This window comes from Alexandromys fortis, unplaced genomic scaffold, assembly GCF_014885135.2.
Source record: "Alexandromys fortis isolate MF-2015 unplaced genomic scaffold, M_Fortis_MF-2015_v1.1 scaffold_0, whole genome shotgun sequence".
Taxonomy (NCBI): Eukaryota; Metazoa; Chordata; class Mammalia; order Rodentia; family Cricetidae; genus Alexandromys; species Alexandromys fortis.
This window is the reverse complement of record NW_026067949.1, coordinates 43,899,590-43,913,067: the sequence shown is the minus strand read 5'-3', so window position 1 is coordinate 43,913,067 and position 13,478 is coordinate 43,899,590. Positions and strand designations below refer to the sequence as shown.

General features: G+C 46.6%; 1 protein-coding gene across 2 annotated transcripts in view; it reads left to right on the top strand.

Annotated features, from left to right (window-relative positions):
- Sdad1 (SDA1 domain containing 1) overlaps positions 1 to 13,478 on the top strand; it is a 114,327-nt gene that overhangs the window by 7,587 nt on the left and 93,262 nt on the right. For both annotated transcript variants that reach the window (XR_007593214.1, XM_050149923.1), the window contains exons 7-20: positions 1,134 to 1,191; positions 1,942 to 2,016; positions 3,419 to 3,520; positions 4,538 to 4,607; positions 5,505 to 5,608; positions 6,888 to 6,945; positions 8,708 to 8,766; positions 9,583 to 9,659; positions 10,323 to 10,420; positions 10,525 to 10,601; positions 11,167 to 11,293; positions 12,264 to 12,355; positions 12,487 to 12,677; positions 12,778 to 12,862. Coding sequence is in view for 1 of the 2 variants with exons in the window: in XM_050149923.1 (XP_050005880.1) it covers positions 1,134 to 1,191; positions 1,942 to 2,016; positions 3,419 to 3,520; positions 4,538 to 4,607; positions 5,505 to 5,608; positions 6,888 to 6,945; positions 8,708 to 8,766; positions 9,583 to 9,659; positions 10,323 to 10,420; positions 10,525 to 10,601; positions 11,167 to 11,293; positions 12,264 to 12,355; positions 12,487 to 12,677; positions 12,778 to 12,862 (1,273 nt within the window). In the remaining variant the exon portion in view is untranslated. The remainder of the gene's footprint in view (positions 1 to 1,133; positions 1,192 to 1,941; positions 2,017 to 3,418; positions 3,521 to 4,537; positions 4,608 to 5,504; positions 5,609 to 6,887; positions 6,946 to 8,707; positions 8,767 to 9,582; positions 9,660 to 10,322; positions 10,421 to 10,524; positions 10,602 to 11,166; positions 11,294 to 12,263; positions 12,356 to 12,486; positions 12,678 to 12,777; positions 12,863 to 13,478) is intronic.

The following is a 13,478-nucleotide window of genomic DNA, read 5'->3' as shown; positions in this document are numbered from 1 at the left end:
ATAGATAAGTGTGACTTTTTTTTTTTTTCTTTCTTTTTTTTCTTTTTCTTGGTTTTTCGAGACAGGGTTTCTCTGTGGTTTTGGAGCCTGTCCTGGAACTAGCTCTTGTAGACCAGGCTGGTCTCGAACTAACAGAGATCCGCCTGCCTCTGCCTCCCAAGTGCTGGGATTAAAGGCGTGCGCCACCACTGCCCAGCTAAGTGTGACTTTTTGTCTTTGTTTTAATCTTACACTTTTTAATATTATGTTGACATAAAATACAGAGGCAATCTGATATGGTTTGTCGGTTTGTCAGCTCGTTATTTGGGAAGAGGAGCCTCGGCTGAGAAGATGCCTCCATCAGATGGTCTGTAGGCAGTTTAGGTGCATCTTTAATTAGAGATGGGTGTGCGGGGGCACAGCCCACGGTGGGCAGGTGGTCCTGAGTTGTTCAGGAAAGCGGGTTGAGTAATATGAGGAAGAAATCCGATAAGCAGCCCTCCTCGGGGGCCTCCGCTTCAGCTGCTGCCCTCTCATCTTTCCGTGGTGGAGTGTGAGCTAAAATCAACTTCTTTTCAGCTGTGGTTGAGATTTTGCAGAGTTTTAAAGTGTGTGTGTGCGCGCGCGTGCGAGAGTGCACAAGTGTGCACGAGCACGTACGTGCACATGCATGTGTGTGCCCCTTCAAACTTGACGTCCTATTGCTGTCTTCCTCAATTGCTCCTTCCCTTATACCTGATACAAGGTTTCTCATTGGAACCTAGTTGACGCAGTTGAGCTAGTTCAGGTAATCTGAGCAAGCCGGCTTGCTGTGGGGATCCCGTGTCTGCCAGCAGACAGGCCACCATGCCCCCTGACAGGAGTCCTGGGTCAGGACTCCGGTGCTCATACGCGCACGAGCACTCTCCTACCAGCCGTTCCTCCAGCTCTGGATTTGCTGTATTGTTTTCTCCTCTGAGTTGTTGGCATTTTTGTTTTTTTCTTTTTTTAACACTTATCCTGTGGCACCAAATATTCTTCACATTGATGGCTTCAGCTTTGTGATGAAGTTTTGTACCTATGCGGGCTCATTTAGAGGTTTGTCACTTTAAGTCCTAGAATTGATCATCCTAATGTCAGAAGGACTCACTGTTCTGTGCCTTTTTCTCTTCCAGGAATGATGCTAAAACTGTCAACGTTATCACAACTGCCTGTTTCTCCAAAGTCACCAAGGTGAGCTGTAGGGCTATCTGTTGCTGAGGGTGAAGTGGAGCTGGGTGTGTTGGGAGGAGATGGCTGCCATTTACTCCGTCATGCTTTATCCTGGAGTTGTAGCTGACTCCTCTAAAGTGTGAGCCAGGAAAGCGACTGTAAAAAGAATCACCAGCCAACTGAACTGCATTATTTCCCCCGTGATAGTCGGCGTTTTTTCTGTGGGCTCTGGCCCGGTTGAGAGAAACTCAGACAGCATGTGGCTTGTCAGAAGGGCTGTGACAGCTCCTTTCTTGTGATGCGGAAGGGTGATTGTATAGAGCCTGACGGTCACTTCTGTTTGTTGATTTAAGTCCATGTTTATCAGTGGATACGAGCGTCTAAAGACGTGATTAGATGCCCCAGGTGTGGCACCAGTGCCTTAGCTACGCGTGTGCTGGGAGGCCCGCGGCCCTTCTGTTTGTCCAGGAGAGGGCTGACCTCTCCTTTCATGTGATCTGTGCCTGACAGTTCTTTATCAAATAAATGATTGGTTTTGGGGGATCCTGGGTATGGAAACCCGGGATTGGGCTTACTCTCAAGCGTGTTTGCTGCCCTTGAGCTGTATCCCTCGCCTCATCCTAGTGACGGATGTTATTGCGTGTCTGTGAAACAAGCGGCCCTCCTTCCCACCCTTTGAGACTTTTTCTTCAGACACAGCAGTGGGGTGGAAGTGTAGGCATAAGTCTGTTCTTGGCTGGGTACATTGACTTGTTTCTTGTTGGTCTTTAGATATTGGTTGCTGCTTTGACCTTCTTCCTTGGGAAAGATGAGGAAGAGAAACAGGACAGTGACTCGGAATCCGAGGTGGGTTGAATGCAGGGCCTTAGAGTTGTCAGTTCCCCATGTGTTGCTCCGCTGAGTTCAGTCTGTCAGACCTTTAGATGCTGAGTTTGTGGGCAGTGTCACGTCTGTCCTTTCAGAGTTCTGCCGTGCCGAGGCTTCAGTTCAAAAACGTTTGCTCCTTATTCCTCTTATTTATTAGCAAGACTGGCTAAAATGTGGCTCAGGTTCACTCGCCCCTGGTCTGCGCTCTGAGCTGTTTCTACCTGTACGTGTGTATAACCTTAGAGGAAGAGAAGATGCTGGCAGTTTTGGGGTGGTCCCAACATACAAACGTAGGACAGAGGAGTCTTTAAAATTATTGTGGTGTCTTTAAAATCGAAGAAGTAAAAAGATATATTCTAAAAACATATACGTGCAGGACTAGAGCTGTGCCCTAGTGGTAACAGGCACTTCCTGCTCCTGTAGAGGACCAGAGCTTGGTTCCCAGCCTTCATGTTGGACACCTACAGCTGTGTGTAACTCCAGCTCCAAGGGACTGAACACCCCTCTATTCTCTGTAGGGATCTGCAGGGACGGGTGCACACACACACATACAAATTAATAATTTTAGCATTGTGGTAACTAAACCAGGATCTCCCTGTAGCATCTTACTATATTTCATTGTAAAAACTTTGAGGTAATTTAGACAAAGTAAGGGGTTTTCTTGACTTTGGGTTATTTCTGTCACATTTCCTTCCTTCCAGGTAACCGTTTTGTTTCCAGTGCATTTATGTTTGTACAGAAAGTCCTGTGTAAGCATTTAGCAGCTGTATGTATCATGTACACACTACAGTGTGCTTTGTGTCAGTGTGTGCAGATGCATTTTGTTTAGATCTGTGAATATTCCAGAATATTTCAGAATATGAATGTATTATACTTAAGCGTTCTTCTATTGATGAATACATTTCCAGTTTCCTACAAATAAAAGCAACATTGTATCTGTATATCATACTGAAATGAAGGATGCAAAAATCATTGCTGTAGGGAAAATGTGTGGTCTGATTTTGCACATGTGTGCTGATTTCCTGTTTTTAAAAGGTTGTATTCATTAGTGGGTGTGTGAAAAAAGTCTAAGAACCAAAATTAGGGGCCAGAGAGATGGCTCAGCTGATACAAGCACTCGTGGAGCAATTCCATTGACCTGAGCTGAGTCTGTAGAAGCCATGTTAAACAACCAGACTCCTGTAACTCCAGCTCCTGGCCACTGAAGGCCTCTAGTCTACGTGGACACCTACACTCATGCACATGCTCACAACAGACACACATATACACATAAATAAAAATTAAATAAACCTTTAGAACAAAACGGAATGTAGGAGGCCTATACCCCGCTCCTGTGCAGATTTTCCTTGTTCCCAGTTTCCCAGTGTACTTTGTTCTTTAGGATGAAGGACCCACGGCAAGAGACCTGCTGGTGCAGTATGCCACGGGGAAGAAGGGCTCCAAAAACAAGAAGAAATTGGAAAAGGCAATGAAAGTGCTGAAGGTAAGGTCCGTGCCTGGAAACTGCAGTTGGAATCCTCAGAGTGTGGAGTATGCATGGGTTGTTTTTTTTGTTTTTTGTTTTTGTTGTTGTTGTTGTTTTGTTTTTTTGTCTGCTAAGGTTTTGAGAGAGAGAAAGAGCATTAAAAACAAACAAACCTTAGAAATGGATGGTGAGTTGTAAGCACTGACATTTTAGATAAATAGGTTATGTTCAGCTCTGACTGGTCAGTGAGCTCCTGGAATCTACCCATCTCTGCCTTCCCAGAGCTTGAGTTATAAAATATACCACCACATCCCTCTTGGTGCTGAGGATGCAAACTCTGGTCCTCATGCTTGCATGGTGTGGTGCTAGTATTTGCATCTTTAAATTTCTGTCTCACACATTTTCATAGCTGATCTGTTTTCAAAGCTTTTTTGTTATTGGTATTGTTTGGTTGGTTGGTTTGGTTTAGTTTCTTTGAGTCAGGGTATCACTATGTAGCTAACTCTGGCTGTGCTGGAACTCACTCTGTAGACCAGGCTGGCCTTGAACTCAGAGATCCACCTGTCTCTGCCTTCAAAGTGCTGAGATCAAAGGTGTGTGCCACCACACCTGGCTTCTTCCAAATGAAAAGAGGTTTTTAGAACAAGAATTTTTTTTTTCTTTTGAGCTAGTGTAATGGGGGCAGGGAAATGGCTCAGTGGATGAGAACTCCACTGTGCAAGCATGACCACCTGAGTTCAGACATCCAGCACAAGCCAGATGTGGCTGTGCACATCTGTAAGCCTAGGTCTGGTAGGACAGGAGACCGGTCAGCCTTCCTAGAAACAGCAAGTCCAGGTTCAGTAAGAAACCCAGTCTCAGCAAGACAAAGAACACCGACACATTCCCCTGCTGGGCACATAGCACACAGTCAGTCTAGGACTGCTAATGGCTTCAGGACACAGTCAGTCTTGGACTGCTAATGGCTCGGGACACAGTCTGAGGATGGCTAATTCATAACCGGGGGGTTTTGAGTGGGTTTCTGTTCTCTTTCAGAAACAAAAGAAGAAGAAGAAACCAGAAGTGTTTAACTTTTCAGCTATTCATTTGATTCATGATCCCCAAGGTACCATAATTACTACTTCTGAGTTCCTTGTTGGCCTTATCACTTACTGTTAACTTATTACTCTTTAGACCAGTTTTTTTTTTTTAATTGAATTACCTTGGAAACTGGGTAAAGTACAGATTCTGGTTCACTAGGGCGTGGGTGTGGCTTTGGAGTCTGCACTTCCAAGAAAGTCCTAGTAGGTTGGCTGCTGGTGGCCTACAGAGCACACTCTCAGAAGCAAACTATCCACTATAGAGGTCGGTGCACAGCATCTCGGGAATCTGTGTTTAGGAATATGTGTGTATACACATACACAAATATGCACGAAACAACAATTAATGGAAACAGGCCAGGAAAGGCATATGGGAAGAAAGGGGGAAATGATATGATTATAACCTCAAAAGATAAAAGAAATTATTTTAAATATGTATCTTAGGAATCCAGGGCTCTGAAGAGTTGCCCTAACGACTAAGAGCACTGGCTGCTCTTGCAGAGGACCCAAGTTTGCTTTCTGGCACCCATGTTGGGTGGCACACAATGCCAGCCTGGCTTTAAGGGATCCTCTGACTGTGTGCACACATGTGCATATACATGCATATACATAAATAAAATAAGTAACTAGTCTCTAACAAGTGTTAAAAATCACCTTGAGTGTTGGCACAGCACTCAGGAGGCAGAGGCAGACAGATCCCTGAGTTCTATGGGCCAGCCTGCTCTACACAGTGAATTCCAGGGCAGCTAAGGTTATGTAGTGAGACCCTGTCTAAAAAAAAATCTTAGGAATTCTTAAGATGAATTTGGGTGCCGTATTTGATCTTCTCACTGATGTAACTCCTCGTGCCACGCCCTCCCCCTGTGCCTGTTAAGTGCTGTCTGCAGCCATGAACCCACAGTTCTCTGATTGTTTCCTTCCAGACTTTGCGGAGAAGCTCCTGAAGCAGCTGGAGAGCTGTAAGGAGAGGTTTGAAGTGAAGATGATGCTCATGAACCTCATCTCCAGATTGGTGGGGATTCACGAGGTGCGGACTGTGCTGCTGCTCTGGGGATGTTAGCAGTTACATAGAACAATGTTTCAGTTTTAATCCTGAAGCCATTTGCGCAGTTAGAATCGGCAGGGAATCCAGCCTTCCTGTCTGAAAACAGCTGCTTTTATTTACCACTGATTCCTCTCCAGCGTGTGTGGGTACTAACCTATGCACATTCATTTCACATGGAGCCATCACGTGCTCCCTCTCCAGCGTGTGTGGTACTAACCTATGCACATTCAGTTCACGTGGAGCCATCACGGGCTCTCTCTTGTTACTTTCACGTGTGTGTTCCTGAACCAGGATAAACTACATACTTCTGTTGATTCTTGCTGCTTTTCAGTGTGCTTAACCCTTCCTGATATTAACTTCCAGGTGTCTCTGGTAGGGGTTGTACGTTTGCAAAGCTGGAATCCCTGGGTATTTTTTGGTATTGAGTTAGATTGCAAGAGCTCCTTGGTGGTGTTTGTGTGAATACTTTCAGAGTAGCTACCTTTAAAAAGGATCACAAAGTGACCCTTGAAAGTGTTCTCTTAACTGCTTTGTTTTTTTTTTTTTCTTATGTGTATGGGGGTTTTGCCTGCATGTACTTTTGTGTAATACGTATATTCGGTGCCCATGGAAACCAGAAGAGAGCATTGGATCCTCTGGGACCAGAGTTTCAGATGGTTGTGTGTCCCCATGTGGGTGCTGGGAGCGTGAGGTCCTCCAGAAGAGCAGCCAGTGCTCTTAACGCTTGAGCCATCTCTCCAGCCCGGTTTTCTGACACAGATGTCATGACTGGTTCTGTTCTGAGATTGTTCAGCATGTTGGTTTCCTTGATTACAGATAGAGTTCATAGTTCTTCCTCCAGTGTGGTTGGACTAGAGTAGAGGCGGACTGTCAGTTCAGGGCAGTCTGACAGCACTAGGCCACTCAGTGTTACCCTGCTCTGACCCCAGGGACTTCAGGACCAGTGCTGCTCCTGGTCTGGCTCCCTTCTGTGAACACCAAGACAGCTCTACAGCCAGGCCAGGGTCAAAACAGAAGAGGGCTGGGTTTTGTTAGCCTTCCCCTGCTTTATCTGCTCTTTCTCTCACCTGGCGAGGTAGCAGGACAGTGCTGGGGAGAGAATTCTTTCCCTGGGTTACTGCAGCGCATTGAATTCACCTGCGGTGGGGTTGCTCACGAGACTAAAACGAGTCAAAGTGATTCCCAGTGCATTTACCTGGGTGATGAAATGTCATGCTTAAGTTTCATAAAGACTGAAGTCAGTACATGCTTCTCTCCACAGCTTTTCCTCTTCAACTTCTACCCTTTTGTGCAAAGGTTTCTGCAGCCCCACCAGAGAGGTAACGTGCCTGTGTGTCTGATCCTTGGCTGTGACCTAATAAGTGGCTAGTCTGTTTTAGCGTCGTTAAGGACAGAGAGCGTTGTGTGTGTTATATAGAGAAAGGAAAAGTGGAAGGCTGGTGTTGGAGGATCAGGACCTCAGGTCAGCCCTAACCACACACACACATAGCCCCTATTTTTAAAAAATAGTAAAGATGAATTCTTGATTGCAAGTCTTTTTGTAATATAAATTCTGTCAAAAATTCTAGTTTGGGGCTGGAGAGATGGCTCAGTGGTTAAGAGCATTGCCTGTTCTTCCAAAGGTCCTGAGTTCAATTCCCGGCAACCAACCACATGGTGGCTCACAACCATCTGTAATGAGGTCTGGTGCCCTCTTCTGGCCTGCAGACATACACACAGACAGAATATTGTATGCATAATAANCTCTTCCAAAGGTCCTGAGTTCAATTCCCGGCAACCACATGGTGGCTTACAACCATCTGTAATGAGGTCTGGTGCCCTCTTCTGGCCTGCAGACATACACACAGACAGAATATTGTATTCATAATAAATAAATAAATATTTAAAAAAAATTCTAGTTTGGGGGCTGGAGAGGCGGCGCCTAAGTTAGGAGCACTATACTACTCTTGCACTACTCTTGCAGAGGACCTGTGTCCACTCCCACGCCCACATGGTGGCTCACAACTGTCTGTAACCACAGTAGGAGCTCTTCTGCCCTCCACAGGCACCACACACGCATGTGGTGCGCACACACACATGTGTAGGCAAAACATCCATACACATAAAAAATAAATAAATTGTAAAAAAAATAGACCTAGTTTTCCCCTTTAACTGTAGCGTTGTAGTAACGGGCCTTTGGTTACTGGTCTCCATGGCCCTGTGTGCTTCTCTGTTAGCAATGACACAAAAGCAGGGAAAGACAGTTGCTTGTTTTGCCCAAACAGGAAGTGGACATTTGAACATCTGTGCTTTCTGTAATCACTCGATGAAATTGATGAGTGGCCTCTTTGAAGTTCAGAAAGTGACCACGGTCATTGAAATGAGTGACAAGTCAGCTTTGCCTCTTTCCCAAAGGCCTCCTTTGTTTTTTTTGTTTTTGAAGCGGGTTCTCTAGCCCAGGCTGGAACATCAGAGGGCTTCCTGCATGGGCCTCTCGTGGGCTACACTTAGAGGCATGAGCCATGCGCCTGGTCCAAAGGCCTGTTCTTTCCATGGACTATGCAGCCTCTTGGAAGAGAGTGTGTTCACACATGTGCGTTTGTGTCTGTCCAACTTATTTGATTAGTTTGCTGCTTGAGACCAGATTTGGTGTGTAGCCCTGGCTGGCCCCAGTCGCGGGGTCCTACTGTCTCTGCTGCCACTCCTAAGTGTTAGGACTGTAGGTGTGAGCTGCCACACACAGCCCGCACAGAGCCCAGGAGCAGTGCGCCTGTTAGACACTGAGGTCATGGTGACCATAAGGCAGAGTCCTCGACAACACAGTGTATAATATCCAGGTCAAGGGTTTGGAAGAGAAAAGCAGAGTAAGGGCAGTGGTGGGTATGGGGGCAGATGCTCTGTTAGCCTGTGCAATCACGGAGGGCAGAACAAAAGACCTGAAGAAGCCCAGAGGTGAGACCAGGACATAGGTAGGGGTTGGTCTTCGGGTGAAGTAAGTAAGTTAAGTGATGGCCATGCGATAGCTGAGTTTGCTTGCCATGTTGCTGTAGTCCGTGGAGGCAGATGATAATGTGTATGCTTTCTTGTCTCTTGTGCTTTCAGAAGTCACGAAGATCCTTCTGTTTGCTGCACAAGCCTCTCATCACCTGGTGCCACCAGAGGTGAGAACTCACCATGACCTCCAGAATAGGGACATGGAGCGCGCGCGCGCACAGAGATCAAGTGTAGCGCGGTGCTGCTGCTGGGCATATTAGGGTTTCTTCCCAGAGTTGCTGTCTCTCCTATTCTCTTTCCATGAACAGAGGAGACCTAACTCCTAAGGAGATGTGATAGAAGTTAGCTATACAGTTCATAGAAGGGAACAAGCTGAGGAGTCTGATTTTAACAACCAAATTATATATGTCTAGGAAGGTCCAAGAGTATTTATAACTTCATGGTGATTATTGTTTAAGCTGATAATCCTTTGATTAACATTGAATTATCCTGTGTCAAAGCAAAGTTTTGTTTTGATAGTATCATTTTTAAAGACAATGTAATGGAATATGTGCAGTAAGAAAGCGAAAGTAGCTGGGCACCAGCACTTGGGAGGCAGAGGCAGGCAGATCTCTGAGTTGGAGGCCTAGAGTGTTGAGGTCAGTAGAAACGAGAGACCTGTTTCAGTGAGGGATAAGATGAGAATTGGCTCCTGCAAGTTCTCCTTTGACCTCCACACATGTGCCCTGGTGTGCACTGAGGTGTGTGCACACCCACACACTAAAGTATCAGAATTTTACAGAAGGAAACAATGTTAGAGGACATCGTGTCCAACGCTGGTAACCTTCGCCTGAAGTATAACCCGGAGTACTGAGTCCCTCACTTGCCTGGGTTTGGTTCTCAGCTCCCATCCTGGAGCTGGAAGGCTGCTTTCGCACTGACGACTGCTCTGCTCCGGAAGCAAGGGCCTCTCACCCGACTTACCTCTTTTGTTTCCAACTCAGATCATTCAATCGCTGCTCATGACGGTGGCCAACAATTTTGTTACTGACAAGAACTCTGGGGAAGTCATGACTGTAGGGTACGTCAGCATGGGACCGTGGGTGTTGTTTAATAGACCAACATGGGCAGTTGTTAGAGCTGTAGCTTCAGCCTCTAGAAGAGCAGTCTTCTCAGGAGGCTTGGTGTTTTCATTTTATTGATTAGAATTCTAAGGAGAGACTCAAATCAAAAATACTTGTCCTTGTGATCAGCATGTGATGGTTTGTAGTCAAGGACTGTTTAACGACCTAATGCTTCTTTTTCTCCTCCCATGAAGTTCCCTTACACTGGGACATGTGATTGTTAGTGAGTCACTCTGAAGAGAGGCTGGAGAACTTTTGTACCCCTCTGGGTGACTCAAAGGGCTCTGTGTGATACACTAAGCAGTTACTTTGTATCTCCCTTGCAAACTGATGCTGGGATAGCAGCCCTAAAGACCTTTAACCCTTTTGAGCTGACTTTATGCCTCTCTTTAGAGTGGGTGAGCAAACACTGCCATGATTTGTTGTGCCCAACACTGGTCCTTGTTACACTGGCAGAGCAAGTGTGACTGTTGGGAATATCAGCCTGGACGGCTATTCACGGTCTTTCTCGGCCACACTGCAGGTTTAGGGTCCTAAGTCTGTGAAATCCAACCTGTGGTCCTTTTGATTTTTGACCATAAAATTACTCTTTTATTTTGAATTTACTTTTCCTTTTCCAGAATCAATGCTATAAAGGAAATAACAGCTCGATGTCCTTTGGCCATGACTGAAGAACTTCTCCAGGACCTGGCTCAGTACAAGACACACAAAGATAAGAGTGAGTTGCCTGTCGTTCTCTGTGGGCCAGCGGCACAGTCGTCCTGCCTTTACCTCTCAGTGGTCTTTGCTTCGACATTTCTAACCAAAGGTGGTGTTTTACAGACGTAATGATGTCTGCCAGAACTTTGATTCATCTTTTCCGGACACTGAACCCTCAGATGCTGCAGAAGAAGTTCCGGGTAGGTGAAGCTAACTTGGGGTGGTCTAAAGATTCTAAAGATTGTGGTCAGGCGTGAGGCAGTGCCTGCTGGTCACATGATAGATGAGCGATGCATCTTCCATGGGGAGTGTGCGGGATGCGTGTGTTCTGTTCTTCAAGCTTAGGACGCCATTGATTGAATTCCTTGGTCCTCGACCCTTGTGACCAGCACGCGCTCTGTGATGAGGCTGAGTCTTGGGGCGTGCTGGCTTTCGTACTTGACAGTGTTGATGCTGTCGGCGGGCTGGCGTCGGCGGTGCCCGTCAGCAGCTGATGCACAGCCCAGCCGGGCGCCGCCTCTTGGCAGAGAGGGAAGCTTTGTAAACAGAGGCGGCACTGCTGAGACTTAAAGCCAGGGCAGTTACTCTGTACAAAGCCAGTTTCTCGGTTTAGATCCGACGGCAGTGAGAAGTGACCTGCGTTCTGCCTGGCGTTACGCTGTTGGCCTGATGTGTAAGCAGGTTCCTCTCACCCTAGAGGGCCTTTCATTATGAACATTCCTTTGAATCTAAGCATCTTTATTTTTAAATAATTTTCTCTTGTAGGGTAAACCGACTGAAGCCTCCATTGAAGCAAGAATACAAGAATATGGAGAGTTAGATGCTAAAGATTACATTCCGGGAGCAGAGGTTCTGGAGATTGAGAAAGAAGAGAATACAGAAAATGACGAAGGTTCATTTCCCTTGCCTTGCCTTTTGCTGGGAATTGAACCCAGGTTCTCACTCATGCCACAGAAGATCTGGCCCCTGAAGCTACCTGGCAAGATCAGGGTGCCTGTGAGTGGTTGTGTAAAAGCCGGACCAAAGAGCTGTGATACTCTTTTTTTTTTTTTAATTAATTTATTTATTTATTATGTCATGTGGTTGCCGGGAATTGAACTCAGGACCTTTGGAAGAGCAGGCAATGCTCTTAACCACTGAGCCATCTCTCCAGCCCAAGATTTATTTATTATGTATACAACATTCTGCCTCGATGTATGCCCACACGCCAGAGGAGGGCGCCAGATCTCAGTACAGATGGTTGTGAGCCACCATGTGGTTGCTGGGAATTGAACTCAGGACCTCTGGAAGAGCAGCCAGTGCTCTTAACCTCTGAGCCATCTCTCCAGCCCCTGTGATACTCTTGTATCCTGGCAGCCTCTTTACTGAGGTATCTTCAGGTTCTTTCGTATCCGGAGGCCTTTTCTGTACTCCAAGTCACTGGACTTGTTTCTCCTACGTCTTGAGTACATTGGGTGAGTTAGACATATACATGCTTCAGGCTCCAGTTAATGTCTAGGCACAGTTCTGAAGGACAGCAAGGGGATGCTGGCGGGCTCTCCATGATTCCGTGCAGGCTGTGTTTTCTGGCACGTGACTTAACTGAGAGTCTGTCCCTCTGTCTGTTCCTCTTTGAGCTGTAAGAATTAGATAAGTCACTGTTAGGTTTGGGCTGTTAATAGACACTTGGTCAGTGCTGGGTCCTGACTCCTTAAATTAACTAAGTTGATGTGGCATGTGGCAGTGATGTCGCCCAGTTGCTGGTCAGTGGAGTAGCCGAGGTTCATTTCCTTGCTTTTCAACAAAGTTGCTGATTTTGCTCACCTTGCTGTGACTGCCCGACCTGAAGAGGTAGCTGTGTCAATGCGTTCTCTTTCACACAGATGGATGGGAGAGCGCCAGCCTCAGCGGGGAGGAGGAGGATGGTGAGTGGGTCGACGTGCACCACTCTTCTGACGAAGAGCAGCAGGAAATTGTAAGCCACGTGACCTCTCTCAAGGGTGTCACTGCCAAGATGCCATGTTTGCTGGACCATGTTAAAATTTAAATGACTGACCTGCCACTGAAGCTGGTAGTCATTTTCCTTTTGGCTGTATGCTTTTCCAGGCCAAGAAGCTGGAGAGCATGCCCATGGAGGAGCGGAAAGCCAAAGCTGCAGCCATCAGCACAAGTCGGGTGTTAACACAGGATGACTTCCAGAAAATCCGCATGGCGCAGATGAAGAAGGAGATGGATGCTGCCCCCGGGAAAGCCCAGAAAAGGAAATTCATAGACATCGACAGCGACGAGGAGTCCAGGTGAAAGTGGCCCATGCCCAGATCTGCAGTGGCTGGCAATGGAAGAAAGCATCAGGGGAAGGGCTCACCATCATTTTGTATTTTTTATCCCTCACCACAGGGGTGAATTGCTGTCTCTTCGGGACATTGAACGCCTTCATAAAAAGCCCAAGTCTGACAAGGAGACAAGACTAGCAACCGCCATGGTGAGTGGGGGCATACCCTTCCCCATTCTAAACAGGAGGTGGATAGAAGGAGTCTTAATCCCCAGTGTGTGCAGCTGTGAGCTTCCTGGTCCATGCCCTTCCTCCCTCCCTCCCTCACACCCACCCTTTAAAGGTATAATTAACAGTTGAATTAGGTGGTTTTTTGTTTTGTTTTAAGGCAGGCAGGATCTTACATAACCCACACCCCAGGCTGACCTAAAGCTTTAATTGAGGATGACCTTTGGATTCCTGACCCTCCTGCCTCTGCTCCCCAGATGGTTTACACACCTGTGCCTTGCTTGGTTTATGCAGCTCTGGGAAAAGGACCCGAGCCTGTGCCTGCTAAGCAAGCATTCTACCAATGGAGTCACCCCAATTAGAGGAGAGCTTTTGTGATTTTGTTTTTTGGTGTACTTTTTGTTGTTTTGAGACAGAGTCTTTCTGTGTAGCTGTCCTGGAACTCTCCATATAGACTCAGGTCAGCCCTCATGTGCTGGGATTAAAAATGTCCCATCCGTACCTGACTGTGAGATGAGTTTTGACAGCTGTATTTAACCCTGTGACTACCACCCAAAACAAGATGTAGAGGACAGAAATGCAGTCTTACGTGCTCGTG